The sequence below is a fragment of the Coregonus clupeaformis genome, unplaced genomic scaffold (genome assembly GCF_020615455.1).
Source record: "Coregonus clupeaformis isolate EN_2021a unplaced genomic scaffold, ASM2061545v1 scaf0380, whole genome shotgun sequence".
Classification (NCBI taxonomy): domain Eukaryota; kingdom Metazoa; phylum Chordata; class Actinopteri; order Salmoniformes; family Salmonidae; genus Coregonus; species Coregonus clupeaformis.
Window position 1 is genome coordinate 152,700 of NW_025533835.1, and position 15,698 is coordinate 168,397.

At 43.9% G+C, this 15,698-nt stretch overlaps 2 protein-coding genes across 4 annotated transcripts in view; one reads left to right on the forward strand and one right to left on the reverse strand.

The window, feature by feature from the left end:
* LOC121556727 (dolichyl-diphosphooligosaccharide--protein glycosyltransferase subunit STT3B-like) overlaps nucleotides 1-5,181 on the forward strand; it is a 116,792-nt gene extending 111,611 nt beyond the window's left edge. The window contains exons 11-16 of the mRNA XM_041870613.2: nucleotides 1,322-1,509; nucleotides 1,809-1,980; nucleotides 2,593-2,766; nucleotides 3,335-3,448; nucleotides 4,521-4,736; nucleotides 5,049-5,181. Of these exons, the coding sequence (XP_041726547.1) occupies nucleotides 1,322-1,509; nucleotides 1,809-1,980; nucleotides 2,593-2,766; nucleotides 3,335-3,448; nucleotides 4,521-4,736; nucleotides 5,049-5,132 (948 nt within the window). The 3' untranslated portion in view covers nucleotides 5,133-5,181. The remainder of the gene's footprint in view (nucleotides 1-1,321; nucleotides 1,510-1,808; nucleotides 1,981-2,592; nucleotides 2,767-3,334; nucleotides 3,449-4,520; nucleotides 4,737-5,048) is intronic.
* Nucleotides 5,182-9,924: 4,743 nt separating this feature from the next.
* Nucleotides 9,925-15,698, reverse strand: part of osbpl10b (oxysterol binding protein-like 10b) — a 145,725-nt gene continuing 139,951 nt past the window's right edge. For 2 of the 3 annotated variants that reach the window (XM_045215166.1, XM_045215165.1), the window contains 2 exons: nucleotides 11,756-11,909; nucleotides 9,925-11,531 (listed from right to left, as the gene is read on the reverse strand). In XM_045215166.1, coding sequence (XP_045071101.1) covers nucleotides 11,487-11,531; nucleotides 11,756-11,909 — 199 coding nt within the window. In that variant the 3' untranslated portion in view covers nucleotides 9,925-11,486. The remainder of the gene's footprint in view (nucleotides 11,532-11,755; nucleotides 11,910-15,698) is intronic. The other variant, XR_006658609.1, reaches the window with a different exon arrangement.

A 15,698-nucleotide genomic window follows, 5' to 3' on the forward strand; every position in this document is an offset into this window, starting at 1 on the left:
AGATAAATGAACATGCAATTCTCTGGCAACAGGTCTCGTGAACATTCCTGTAGTCAGCATGCCAATTGCACACTCCCTCAAAACTTGAGACATCTGCGGCATTGTATTGTGTGACTAAACTGTACATTTTAGAGTGGGCTTTTATTGTCCCCAGCACAAGGTGCACCTGTGTAATGATCATGCAGTTTAATCAGCGTCTTGATATGGCACAGCTGTAAGGTGGAGGGATTATCTTGGCAAAGGAGAAATGCTCACTAACAGGGATGTAAACAAATTTGTGCACAACATTTGAGAGAAATACGCTTTTTGTGCATATGTAACATTTCTGGGATCTTTTATTTCAGCACTTGAAACATGGGACCAACACTTTTACATGTTGCGTTTATATTTTAGATCAGTATAGTCAGTGTACAGTTCAGTATAGTCAGTATTCAGTGTACAGTTAAGTATAGTCAGTATAGTTCAGTATAGTCAGTATTCAGTGTACAGTTCAGTATAGTCAGTATTCAGTGTACAGTTCAGTATATTCAGTGTACAGTTCAGTATAGTCAGTATAGTCAGTATTCAGTGTACAGTTCAGTATATTCAGTGTATAGTTCAGTATAGTCAGTATTCAGTGTACAGTTCAGTATAGTCAGTGTACACTTCAGTATAGTCAGTATTCAGTGTACAGTTCAGTATAGTCAGTATTCAGTGTACAGTTCAGTATTCAGTGTACAGTTCAGTATAGTCAGTATACAGTTCAGTATAGTCAGTATTCAGTGTACAGTTCAGTATATTCAGTGTACAGTTCAGTGTACAGTTCAGTATAGTCAGTATTCAGTGTACAGTTCAGTATATTCAGTGTACAGTTCAGTATAGTCAGTATTCAGTGTACAGTTCAGTATAGTCAGTATTCAGTGTACAGTTCAGTATAGTCAGTATTCAGTGTATAGTCAGTATACAGTTCAGTATAGTCAGTATTCAGTGTACAGTTCAGTATATTCAGTGTACAGTTCAGTGTACAGTTCAGTATAGTCAGTATTCAGTGTACACTTCAGTATAGTACACTACTTCTGCTGGTTTAGATTTTGTTTACTCATTTCTCGAGACAATTGATGACGATCTCATTTTGATATTAGCAAGAGCTGGTGACGTTTTCCTAATATGAAGTAAACTGATTCCATATCTGTTGATGTCTTCCCACAAACTGAATGTCTATATTTTTGGTGTCACAGCATGAAAAGAGGGATTTGTGGTTCTGATATTTGAGGAAATGTACCATATTTGCAGGGGTTTTACTAACGTGTGACTATATCTGTGTTCCTGTCTCCCTCTGCAGGCAGGGAAGGTTCGTAAGCATGTCTCAGAGCAGGAGAAAGCAGAGGAAGGTCTGGGACCCAACATTAAGAGTATCGTCACCATGTTGATGTTGATGCTGCTCATGATGTTCGCTGTCCACTGCACCTGGGTTACAAGTAACGCCTATTCCAGCCCTAGTGTTGTACTGGCCTCTTATAACAACGATGGGTAAGATCACACGTTGACTCACTCTCTTTTGTTGATTACTTTGCTCTGTAACTGTCGTTTCCTAATGTCTCTCTCCTGCGATGTTTCTCTCTCGCTGTTTCACTCTCTCACGGTTTCTCTCTTTCTCTCTCTCTCTCTTTCTCTCTCTCTCTCTCTCACCAAACCACAGAAGAAAATAAGAAGATGTAAATATGGTGTTTTCGGCGATGGCATTATGGGATAGCTAGGAACTTGTAAACAATGACCCATTCCTTAAATCAGTTCTCTCTCCGTGTTTCTCTCCACTCTTCTCTACCCAGGTCGAGGAATATTCTGGATGATTTCCGCGAGGCCTACTATTGGCTAAGGCAGAACACAGAGGAGCAGGCCAGAGTGATGTCATGGTGGGACTATGGCTACCAGATAGCGGGGATGGCCAATCGGACCACGCTAGTGGACAACAACACTTGGAACAACAGTCATATAGCACTGGTAAAGAGTCTTACACTATTGTGGTGGCAGAATTTGGAGAGAGCTGTTGTACTTCTCAAGGGATATGTTCTGTGTTGGACTGTGATGTTATGTCTTTCATAGACTCCTGGTATGTCTGCACCCTAACACAAGGCCATTGTGTTCTGGAACTGTTGCTTGTATGAAATAACTGTTGTTTAAACAATATGATTAGTATTATCAACTCCCACTATATAAGGGACATGTAACCATTTATTCTTTGAGTTCTTACCTGTGAAATCAGAGATCGATCTCCCCATGCAGCTGCTTGGATCGATCTCCCATCAATTATTGGATCTTGATCAGTCAATTCATGAATCAAACATTATTTTTAAGTGCATTTCGCATTATTCTCACAATCAATCAATCAAACAGTAAATGTATTAATTAATCAAAATGGAATCAATTTCACATGGGTCTTAAATCTCAACATAGTTTACAGGAGGCAAGCAAAATAAGAATGTGCCTCTGGCGCCACCATGTGGACATGTGTGAGTTATTCATCCTCTCTCTTTCTCTTTCTCTCTCGCTCTCCCTCCCTCCTCTCTCTCTCCCTCTCTCTCTGTCTCTCTCTCTCTCTCTCTGTGTGTTCAGGTGGGCAAGGCCATGTCGTCCAATGAGAGTGCAGCGTATGAGATCATGAGGTCTTTGGATGTGGACTATGTGCTTATTATCTTCGGAGGTGTGATTGGCTACTCTGGTGATGACATCAACAAGTTCCTGTGGATGGTGCGGATCGCAGAGGGAGAGCATCCCAAAGACATCAGGGTGAGGATGACTTTAGTGGTGAGGTGATGCTTCCACTGTTAGCTACAGAAGGATCGCAGAGGGAGAGCATCCCAAAGACGTCAGGGTGAGAGACGGCAGCCTTTAAACCATCATGTAAAAAAAAAAAACACAAGTATTGGTGAGCTGAAACTCCCACTGTGAGCTATAGAAGGATCGCAGGGTGAGGTAAACTGTGAGCTATAGAAGGATCGCAGGGTAAGGTGAGGTAAACTGAGCTATAGAAGGATTGTGAGGTAAACTGTGAGCTATAGAAGGATCTCAGGGTGAGGTGAGGTTATACCAAATACTTGGAAAGTTGGCCACTTACATATGATGTGAAGTCCATAGAAGTATAATTCAATTTCTATGGTTGTCTTTTTTTTCAAAAGCTTTGTCATGATGTTGTGCATAAAGACTATGTTAAGTTAAATACGAACAATGAATTGGTTAAAAACAGGATGAGTCTCTAAAGAGTTTCTGTCCTCATTATGAGTGTACTAAACTGTCTGTCTGTATGTTCCCTCAGGATGAGTGTACTAAACTGTCTGTATGCATGTTCCCTCCTCAGGAGAGTGACTACTTCACCCCCCAGGGAGAGTTTAGGGTGGACAAAGAGGGGTCTCCCATCCTGCTCAACTGCCTCATGTATAAGATGTCATACTACCGCTTTGGAGAGATGCAGGTAAGAGATGCTCTACTCTGCCGTATCACCCTAACCCTAACCCGGTCACATAATAACACTTCATCTGTATGTGTGCACTTACAGATGAATCCTAACTGGAGACCTGTGCCTGTAACTTGGACTTTGGCCTAATGCATGCATTTAGTGTCACTTCACAGGGATCTCAAGCCCTGACACAGCTGCTCTAGTTTACTTCACAGGGATCTCAAGCCCTGACACAGCTTCTCTAGTTTACTTCACAGGGATCTCAAGCCCTGACACAGCTCCTCTAGTTTACTTCACAGGGATCTCAAGCCCTGACACAGCTCCTCTAGTTTACTTCACAGGGATCCCGAGTGGTGCAGTGGTCTAAGGCACTGCATCGCAGTGCTAGCTGTGCCACTAGAGATCCTGGTTCGAATCCAGGCTCTGTCGTAGCCGGCCGCGACCGGGAGACCCCATGGGGCGGCGCACAATTGGCCCAGCGTCGTCTAGGGTAGGGGAGGGAATGGCCGGCAGGGGATGTAGCTCAGTTTGTAGAGCATGGCGTTTGCAACGCCAGGGTTGTGGGTTCGATTCCCACGGGGGGTATGAAAAAAAAAAATGAAAAAAAGTGATGTATGCACAAACTGTAAGTCGCTCTGGATAAGAGCGTCTGCTAAATGACTTAAATGTAAATGTAATCTCAAGCCCTGACACAGCTCCTCTAGTTTACATCACAGGGATCTCAAGCCCTGACACAGCTCCTCTAGTTTACATAACAGGGATCTCAAGCCCTGACACAGCTGCTCTAGTTTACTTCACAGGGATCTCAATCCCTGACACAGCTCCTCTAGTTTACTTCACAGGGATCTCAATCCCTGACACAGCTCCTCTAGTTTACTTCACAGGGATCTCAAGCCCTGACACAGCTCCTCTAGTTTACTTCACAGGGATCTCAAGCCCTGACACAGCTCCTCTAGTTTACATCACAGGGATCTCAATCCCTGACACAGCTCCTCTAGTTTACATCACAGGGATCTCAAGCCCTGACACAGCTCCTCTAGTTTACTGTCAAACACTTACACCACCTGACCATCTCTCCTCCCCCCAGTTGGACTTCCGGACGCCGCCGGGTTTCGACCGGACGCGTAACGCTGAGATCGGTAACAAGGACATCAAGCTGAAACACCTGGAGGAGGCGTTCACCTCAGAGCACTGGCTGGTCCGGATCTACAAGGTCAAGAAGGAGGAGAACAGGGACCCCCTGGAGCACAGTCCCCGTAGTAGCAGCAGCAGCAGCAGCAGGCAGAAGTACACCTCTAAAAAGGTACAGGATCAAGATCAGGAACAAGGTCATCCATGCTTCTCTCTTCTCAATTGGAGAGCGCTGGTGAATGATTCTGCTGTCCCTGTCCAGAATCATATACCCATGCCCCTTCATCCTTGGCTCTGTCCAGAATCAATTACCCCTTCATCCTTGCACCCTAGATCATGTTTATACATCTAAAAGAATAGGACATGTATAATAAATTAGTCTAAAATTCCATCTAACCTATCAGAGTGCTAAATGCCTAGGGTTAGAGGTTTTTCTGGACTGATCTATTGTCATCTAAATGTTCTTTGATTTGATTTATTGCAGACGGCAAAGAGGAAGCGTGGTCACGTGAAGAACAAACTTGCCCTCAAGAAAGGCAAGAAACTGAACAACAAGAAATCAGTTTAACCAGAGAGAGAGAGAGAGAGAGAGAGAGAGAGAGAGAGACAGAGAGAGACAGAGGGACAGAGAGAGACAGAGGGACAGAGAGAGAGAGATAGAGAGAGACAGAGGGACAGAGGGACAGAGGGACAGAGAGAGAGAGAGAGAGAGAGAGAGAGAGAGAGAGAGAGAGAGAGAGAGAGAGAGAGAGAGAGAGAGAGAGAGAGAGAGAGAGAGAGAGAGAGAGAGAGAGAGAGAGAGAGAGAGAGAGAGAGAGAGAGAGAGAGAGAGAAGAGAGAGAGAGAGAGAGAGAGAGAGAGAGAGAGAGAGAGAGAGAGAGAGAGAGAGAGAGAGAGAGAGAGAGAGAGAGAGAGATGTAAAAATCATTCAAAACGCAACAAGCAAGTAATCCACCAATCAAGAAGAAGAATAACGAACACCAACCAACCAATGGTCTGGAGAGACCTGTTACCTGGACGACCAGGTCTATGATGATCATCGTGGTAACGGGAGGTTCTATGATAACCCTTCTGTGACCTCTGTTGGGGGTGTCGGCTAGTTCCGATGACCTCCCTCTGTCGGTTTGGGTTTTAACCTGAGGAACTGAACTTTGACCTTTCGACAACCTTTTACATTTTATTTTGTACTTGAATGTTACTGTGAGGCGGAGCCATCTTAAAGTTACACCAATCCAGACAGAGGCTGCATCCCAAATGTCACCCTATTCCCTATTGGCCCTGTTCAAAAGTAGTGCACTATGTAGGGAATAGGGTGCCTTTTTTATGGGAAAAACAAACAAACAAAACAACTACTCGAAGATCAAACTCATTCAATCTAAACTGACTTGGAATCAGTCAGTGGCACCAAAGACATTCTGTACTATTTCAGGGTGTGAACTAAACTAGTTACCTTTAAAAAAAACAGATGAAAGAGGAGTTTTGAAAGGAGTTTTGATGTAATGTGGAGTCAGAGATGGTTTAGTTCCTGGTGCATGCTCAGTTATTGTTTGGTACCTACTACCTGTCTGTCTCAATTTATTTGGTCTCATGTATGTGTTGGCCAGGTGTCAATCTGTCACTATGGGGATGTCAAATAAACACATTTTTTAAATCCCAGTAGATTTCCTGTAACAATACATCTTATAATTCCTGGAGAACAGAAATACAACAAGGACTTCATGATACGTTAGATGTAGTTTGTTCTTTTAATTTCCTCATGAGATTGTCTGGGCTAGATGCTCTTAGTACGACTGAAACATCTCTTCTTCTAGGTTTTTGAATAAGCTGCACTGAAACAGCCTAAGATGCTAAGATTGCCCATTTGTCCTGATGCACTTTAGCCACAACGGTACTACTCCTTGTCCTCTAGCCACCCTTCTGTTTTTAAAGGTAACCAGTAGAATGAATTCTCTGGTACGTAAGTGCTTATTTTCAGGAGTTTACCTCTATGGTTTAACTACACCCATGTCTAATCTAAGCCAGTCTGTCTCTCAACCAGTTTCTCTTTATTTCTCATGATGACTGGTCAGTTTTCACCAGTCATCTATATATGGTTTTCACTTAACTAACTCAGCACTCTGCTTGTGTTTCTGTTCAGGTAGAATGCTATGCTCAGTCTGTATAAAAAGAGAGGACTGTATTGGCCTTAACAGCTTACTATGAGAAACCATATCGTCTGAGTCCGAGACTCTGTCTGTGTCACAAAGGGCACTCTATTCCCTATGTAGTGCACTACTTTTGACCAGAACTTTATGGGCCCTGGTCAGAAGTAGTGCACTAAATAGGGAATAGGGTGCCATTTTGGATGCAGCCTCTCTAGGGTATTTATTACATGAACGATGGAGGCTAATCGAAAAAAGTAGTGTCCTATCAAGGAATGAAATGCAGAAATTGTATAATTTCTTTCTTAAGTCAAGGTTTATTCCATCAATTGTAATGAAATGGATGCTGGTGGGTGTGAGAATGAAATATACCTTTTTGAATTAAAGAGGTTGCATTGAATTGGCTCTGTGTCATTTTGTCAAAAATCTTCCTTTCGCTCCAACACGGCTTTGTCTTCTCATGGAAGATTCCAAATGTACATGTGTATGTCTGTTAGGATCCACTAGATGGCAGCACTCACCGCCAGTTAGCGTCAGTTCGCTGTAGAGATATTTTACAACATGTCTGCATGAGATTCAGTACTAGGATCAGTTATATTCTTGGAGAAGAGCTACTTTCATTTGTGTTTTCTAACGGCCTCAAACCCAGTCATCAGTAGTCCGAAATCCAAACTTAATATCATTCTGGTTCACTATTGTTTCACTTAACTGAGACAATAGTGAACCAGAGATAGTATTCACAGTGGTTTCCAGACTAAATCAGCATTCTACACCACAGACAACCTGCCAACAACAGATCAGCCACAGATCGTGATGAGATATTTATTAAACTACATAATATATATGGAAACCCCAGCCCCTGGCTGTCCCATGTCTTAGACTACTTTCTAAGTCAAGTGTTGCATAGGTTCTACACAGGTGGGCAAGACGAGAGCTGCGTCCCAAACGGCACCCTATCCACAATATAGTGCACTACTTTTGACCAGAGCCATATGAGGAAAAGGATGCCATTTGGGACGCACGCAAAAAGTGTTTGGTCAAAGCTCAGTGACTGATGAAGTACGCTGCAGTGTTGCACTTCACACTCACATAACATTCATACTCAAAAGGTTATTTATCTTATACTGACAGGACAGAGGAGTTAAGAGCTGTTCACACCACTGAGCCAAACCAAACTGGCCTGGTTCCACAGAGGAGTTAAGAGCTGTTCACACCAGTGAGCCAAACCAGACTGGTTCCACAGAGGAGTTAAGAGCTGTTCACACCACTGCGCCAAACCAAACTGGACTGGCCTGGTTCCACATAGGAGTTAAGAGCTGTTCACACCAGTGAGCCAAACCAGACTGGTTCCACAGAGGAGTTAAGAGCTGTTCACACCAGTGAGCCAAACCAGACTGGTTCCACAGAGGAGTTAAGAGCTATTCACACCATTGAGCCAAACCAGACTGGTTCCACAGAGGAGTTAAGAGCTGTTCACACCAGTGAGACAAACCAAACTGGACTGGCCTGGTTCCACAGAGGAGTTAAGAGCTGTTCACAGCACTGAGCCAAACCAAACCGGATTGGCCTGGTTCCACAGGGGAGTTAAGAGCTGTTCACACCATTGAGCCAAACCAGACTGGTTCCACAGAGGAGTTAAGAGCTGTTCACACCAGTGAGCCAAACCTAACTGGACTGGCCTGGTTCCACAGAGGAGTTAAGAGCTGTTAACAGCACTGAGCCAAACCAAACCAAACTGGATTGGCCTGGTTCCACAGAGGAGTTAAGAGCTGTTCACACCACTGAGCCAAACAAAACTGGACTGGACTGGTTCCACATCTACCATAGTTGCTGGAAAGGACCATGTGAAAGGAAGCTATCCGAGTCAGCAGTTTGGTTCTGGTCGGCACAATAGTGTGAAAAGGTTAATACATTCTCACATACCCATATTACTGATAAAATGACCTCTAGAGCTCCTATCTCCATCCTCCTGTCTACAAAGAGTACATGCTAAGTGGGATCCTTGGGACATCCAACTCTGATGTCACCCCATTGAAGTTTAAATGGAAAACAGTTAAAGGAAAACTCCACCCAAAAACAATATTTTGGTATTTGTTTCATTTGTCCATTGTTGACAGTCCCAAAATGTATTGTTTGTCATCAATCAAGTTTTCAAGATACAGAAATCATCCCTGTATGATGCACTTTGTATCATATGATTCTGCGTTTTGCTTCATATGAAGCAAAATGCATCATATGGGGAGGATTTCTGTATTTTGAAAGTTACATAACTAAAAAAATTGGTAGGGTCATTCCAATGATCCCAGTTAGCATCTACTGTCTACAAAGTGTATAACAGTGCTTCTCAGTCAGTTTAAACAAGGCAGGACAAAATGCCTCTCCATTTCATTCACTGTCACCTCCATTATATGATCACAAAAACTGCATGAGGATTCTGTTGATGGAGAATTTAGGAATTATATTCAGACTAAGTTACCTAACCAATGAACATTGTAATTTCTACTAACAAATAGGAGACAGATTGTTAGTAGAGGGACCATTGATGGAGCTATCGTGATGGATGAGTCTCTCCTGTGTTGTTAGGTGAAGACATGTTGCTAGCACCGCTGCTACAATAAATGTTGTAATTAGACAAACATGTCAGTGAAGGGACCATTATTGGAGCAGCTCTCCTTGTTAGGTAAGATCAAACCTCGTCCCCAGGCTCATTACTACAAAGAAAGAGCTGGCTGACGACAAGACAGACTAGGGGCTAGGTTGATTTTGATTTAATGCGGGCCGCGGAAGATCCTCAATATAGCGCGATTGAAATGTAAAGATAATTTCAGATTGAGCCGACATATGCAGCGTTTACCGTGAACGCAGTATCCGCGAACACGGGAACATTGCCTTTAAATTATAGCGCAGATCTTCCGCGGTCCAGATTGAATCTAGGCCTAGGATCACAGGATCTTGAAACCAGGAGAATAAATATCAGATGTGGATTAAATAAATCAAGGGTCAATACATCTACTACCAGGCCCCAACAGAGTGATTAGACTTCATCTTAAACAGACAGACATCTTGTGTGTCTGCCCCAAATGGTACCCAAATCCCTACACACAGTAGGCTGCAGTCACACAGGCAGCACAATGTCTTCCACTAATTGGTCTTTTGACCAATCACACCAGATCTTTTCACATCAGATATTTTTCAGAGATGATCCGATTGGTCAAAAGACCAATTAGTGAAAAAAAAAAAACATCTGTCTAAACGCAGCCAAAGTGCACTACCTTTGACCAGAGCCCTATGGGTCTTGGTCAACATTAGTGGACTATACAGTATAGTGAATATGGTGCCATTTGGGACACTTATATGAGAATGAACAGTAGGGTGCCTTGGGAGTAAATCATGTAAGATAAACTGTTTTTCGAAAAGTAGTTCTGAGTCCAAATACAGATTATCTCTGGGTGGATTTCTCCTGGACCCTGGTGTCACATGGTATTTGTACCTCCTGGATACGGTTAGATTTGAACCTCCTGGATAAGGTTGGATTTGTACCTCCTGGATACGGTTGGAGTTGTAACTAATTAGACGCTATAAAGATGTCTTCAAGGTTATAAATTAGACCCTATAAAGATGTCTTCAAGGTTATAAATTAGACCCTATAAAGATATTTTCAAGGTTAGGCCATATAAAGGACAAACAGACTGGAGCACCGGGCTACTTCATGGTTACAATCACTACAATGTTAGTGTGAATACTGAGAGAGCTGGTTTGGGCTGGGGAAGTGGCTTTAAGTTTGACATTATAGCAGTGTTCACCTCTGATTACATTCTTCATTCTGGGCTGAAGGATACGGTGTTCTATACTGTGGTATGCTGTTATCCACAGTGTCCAAGTCAAGTGTGACAAGCATACATACCTGTACGTATATACTGTTGGTCATACAACAGAAGGGCTGAAGGAAGACTCTTCTCTATAAAGTATGTATGGTGTTGTGTGTTATTATGAACAAATCCTACATCATTGGATCTTACATACATCATACAGTGGAAGGACAACCTCTCCTGTGGCCTTTAGACTAATAACATTGGATACAGCTGGAAGGACAACCTCTCCTGTGGCCTTTAGACTAATAACATTGGATACAGCTGGAAGGACAATCTCTCCTGTGGCCTTTAGACTAATAACATTGGAGACAGCTACAGTATGCTACAGTACCTGTGCAAACAAATTAAAAGTGAAGGAAGAAGCATGTGAATATAATCTATTATCCTGGTATTTGGATTGTACTATATATCAAAAAGCTACATAATTGTTCAGCTATCGTTGATCACCAACGATCACGCTCATCCTCTGTCCCTCCCAACCTCTTCCTGGTTCGAACTGGTCCATCTCCTAAATGGCCGCAGAGTTTCCTGGATCGTATGGAGCAGGTCAGCTTCTGATAGGAAACGCAGTGAGCTTGCTGTCCGACTGTGGTTCCTGTCCCTCTGACAGTCTTTGGCACCTCTCATTCTTAATGAGATGACTGAGGTGTAATCTCCTCATCCAAGACAGTCCTTTGGCACATCTGTAATAGCACCTTGCTCCCTGTATAGAGCACTCCTTTTGCAGTTGTGCACTGTACAGAGAATAGGGTATCATTTGGAACACACCCCCTTGTATTTCTGGTCAGTTCTCTAGCGGCTGGCTAGCTGGTCCCCTGTGAGTGTTGCCATGACCACCAGCGGGCCGCTCGCTGTGCTGTGATCGGCAGCTGGCATGTTGCCCCTCCCCCCCAGAGGCCCCTCCCCTCGTCAGTGGGTCTTCCACAAGGGGTTGTGATACACCCAGCCCTCGCCCTGTGAGAGAGAGAGAGAGAGAGAGAGAGAGAGAGAGAGAGAGAGAGAGAGAGAGAGAGAGAGAGAGAGAGAGAGATTAAAAGGAAACATGTTTAGTACTGGCTTTTTGAAATAATGTTGACTGTGAACAAACATTAAAGACAAGACCAGGGAAGCTGACTCAAACTTAGAGGTAATGTTAGAGGTTAACGTCAAAGTTTACAGTTTAGGTCCTAGTCCCTCACCTCCTTGATGAAGTATTTGGGTTTCCAGGGTGTGTTGGAGGCAGCTCTCTGTCGGCCCTCTGCTCTCTGCCTCTCCTCCAGACAATGTTTGTGCTCTGTAGCAGAGTCAATGTTTCCTGACCTGAGAGCTGAGGTAACATGCTGCCACAGACGCCTGTAGAGGAACACTTTACCATTATAACTGATCTCAGAGCTGACATAACATGCTGCCACAGACACCAGTAGAGGAACACTTTACCAGTAGGAGTAGGACACAGCATGCCAACTGAAGACAGGTGACTAGGAGTAGGACACAGCATGCCAACTGAAGACAGGTGACTAGGAGTAGGACACAGCATGCCAACTGAAGACAGGTGAGTAGGAGTAGGACACAGCATGCCAAATGAAGACAGGTGAGTAGGAGTAGGACACAGCATGCCAAATGAAGACAGGTGAGTAGGAGTAGGACACAGCATGCCAAATGAAGACAGGTGAGTAGGAGTAGGACACAGCATGCCAAATGAAGACAGGTGAGTAGGAGTAGGACACAGCATGCCAAATGAAGACAGGTGAGTAGGAGTAGGACACAGCATGCCAAATGAAGACAGGTGAGTAGGAGTAGGACACAGCATGCCAAATGAAGACAGGTGAGTAGGAGTGAGCTTAGGAGAATAGTTTTAATTATCTGCTGAGTCTGTCCTTAATCAACCTCTTCTCTCTGACAGGTATATTGGCAGAACACTTGACACAGCTAGACAAGCTATCCTCCAACACCGCAGTAAGATGAGCAGGCCCACTAATGGAATGTTCTGACTCAATGGTGGAAGAGGAGCAGGCCCACTAATGGAATGTTCTGACTCAATGGTGGAAGAGGAGCAGGCCCACTAATGGAATGTTCTGACTCAATGGTGGAAGAGGAGCAGGCCCACTAATGGAATGTTCTGACTCAATGGTGGATGAGGAGCAGGCCCACTAATGGAATGTTCTGACTCAATGGTGGAAGAGGAGCAGGCCCACTAATGGAATGTTCTGACTCAATGGTGGAAGAGGAGCAGGCCCACTAATGCAATGTTCTGACTCAATGGTGGAAGAGGAGCAGGCCCACTAATGCAATGTTCTGACTCAATGGTGGAAGAGGAGAGGAGAAATAAACTCTCCATCCAGATTCCTCCACACGTGTACACATTCTGTACCTTATGTTCATTCTCTTGTTTATGTTCTGGAAATATTGCATGAGGCGGTGAGCTCCAGATAATCCAATTAACACAGCACGTGTGAGAAGATCCTAAGAGACCGGTCGGTTTACTGTATATGATGCCTGTTACCCAGGACTGTTTACCATTACGTCATATAGGGAATGTGATAGTCTATATTTATTTCATTATGTCATATTTGAGAATATGTTGACCGATAGCTGATTTATTTCTATCCAGTAGTTGTGTATGGTTGATCTATTCTCATGGTATTAAAATGTGCTCGTACCAAACCCTCACTGGTCCTTCGAGACAGATAGGAACCATTACAAGGTGACACTCCTTTTCAGTGTTTATGAGATAATCTGCCTCCTTAGAACCTGCAACTCACAACGATCTTTATAAACTGCTAGACTGGACTGGTGTGTACTGCTGCATTGATACTGCGTTTCTGTCTAGACTGGACTGGTGTGTACTGCTGCATTGATACTGCAGTTCTGTCTAGACTGGACTGGTGTGTACTGCTGCATTGATACTGCAGTTCTGTCTAGACTGGACTGGTGTGTACTGCTGCATTGATACTGCAGTTCTGTCTAGACTGGACTGGTGTGTACTGCTGCATTGATACTGCATTTCTGTCTAGACTGGACTGGTGTGTACTGATGCATTGATACTGCAGTTCTGTCTAGACTGGACTGATGTGTACTGCTGCATTGATACTGCAGTTCTGTCTAGACTGGACTGGTGTGTACTGCTACATTGATACTGCAGTTCTGTCTAGACTGGACTGGTGTGTACTGCTGCATTGATACTGCAGTTCTGTCTAGACTGGACTGGTGTGTACTGCTACATTGATACTGCAGCTCTGTCTAGACTGGACTGGTGTGTACTGCTACATTGATACTGCAGTTCTGTCTAGACTGGACTGGTGTGTACTGCTACATTGATACTGCAGTTCTGTCTAAACTGGACTGGTGTGTACTGCTACATTGATACTGCAGTTCTGTCTAAACTGGACTGGTGTGTACTGCTACATTGATACTGCAGTTCTGTCTAGACTGGACTGGTGTGTACTGCTACATTGATACTGCAGTTATGTCTAGACTGGACTGGTGTGTACTGCTACATTGATACTGCAACTATCCATATGAATCAGCAGAAGAGATGGTTTCAAAACTGGCTTCTAACTGCAATCCATCCCCAGTTAGCCCTTCCTCCACTTACCAGCCAGACTGTATTAGCCAAGTATCAGATCAAATTAAGGCTGTGTGACACTGGCAGTGTACTACAGCTGAGAATGTGTGTGTGTGTGTGTGTGTGTGTGTGTGTGTGTGTGTGTGTGTGTGTGTGTGTGTGTGTGTGTGTGTGTGTGTGTGTGTGTGTGTGTGTGTGTGTGTGTGTGTGTGTGTGTGTGTGTGTGAGTAAGTGAGGACGTTGTGATAAGTCACAGGAATGTTCTCAGAGAAGTGTGTCATCTCTCATCTTCTCTGATTCTCTCTCTGGAGCATTAGGATCAGTCAGATCTCACACACACACACACACACACACACACTCATCCTCAGCTTTAATACACGCTTTGTAATGTCTTTGTTAAGCAGGTTAGTGAGGGAACCCAAAGACTTGTTCTGGGTGGTAATACTCCTTCACCTGGTAATTCATCAATCTATTGTTGGAAAGCCCTTTGAGACAGACAGGCCTTTGTACTGTGCACTGCTACACTACATGCAGAGTTTGGACAAGGCCTCAGGTCTCAGGCAAGGTTACTCATCAAGAGAGCTTGGCTCATCCAACCAGAGCTGTTACATGACTGTAGTACCAGTTACAGACGTGGCAACGAGACTACAGCTGCTTTATGTTTTACACATGTTCTGTTGTCTGACCCAGAGACACGCCTCTTAGAGAGATTACCATACCAACACATTACAGAGACACGCCTCTTAGAGAGATTACCATACCAACACAGCACAGAGACACACCTCTTAGAGAGATTACCATACCAACACTGCACAGAGATACGCCTCTTAGGGAGATTACCATACCAACACTGCACAGAGACACGCCTCTTAGGGAGATTACCATACCAACACTGCACAGAGACACGCCTCTTAGAGAAATTACCATACCAACACAGCACAGAGACACGCCTCTTAGAGAGATTACCATACCAACACAGCACAGAGACACGCCTCTTAGAGAGATTACCATACCAACACAGCACAGAGACACGCCTCTTAGAGAGATTACCATACCAACACTGCACAGAGACACGCCTCTTAGAGAGATTATCATACCAACACTGCACAGAGATACACCTCTTAGGAGAGATTACTATACCAACACTGCACAGAGACACGCCTCTTAGAGAGATTACCATACCAACACTGCACAGAGATACACCTCTTAGGAGAGATTACCATACCAACACTGCACAGAGACACGCCTCTTAGAGAGATTACCATACCAACACAGCACAGAGACACGCCTCTTAGAGAGATTAACATGAACACCGCCTAGCCAGCTCACAAACACCATCACTATTGACTAGCTTTGTAGAGGGCTCACTCTTTGTAGAACGTGTGGGATTGTGCAATACACTGCATGTTTAACTGACAGACAGAGAGGTTGTATTGTGTAAGGTCAGGACTGACAGACAGAGAGGATGTATTGTATGAGGTCAGGTCATAGCACCACAGAGTGTAAGCCTTTGAGGTGTTACAGTCAAATGGAATAAACAGAAGACATACCTCATTAGAATTATTCTAAGCTTCTCA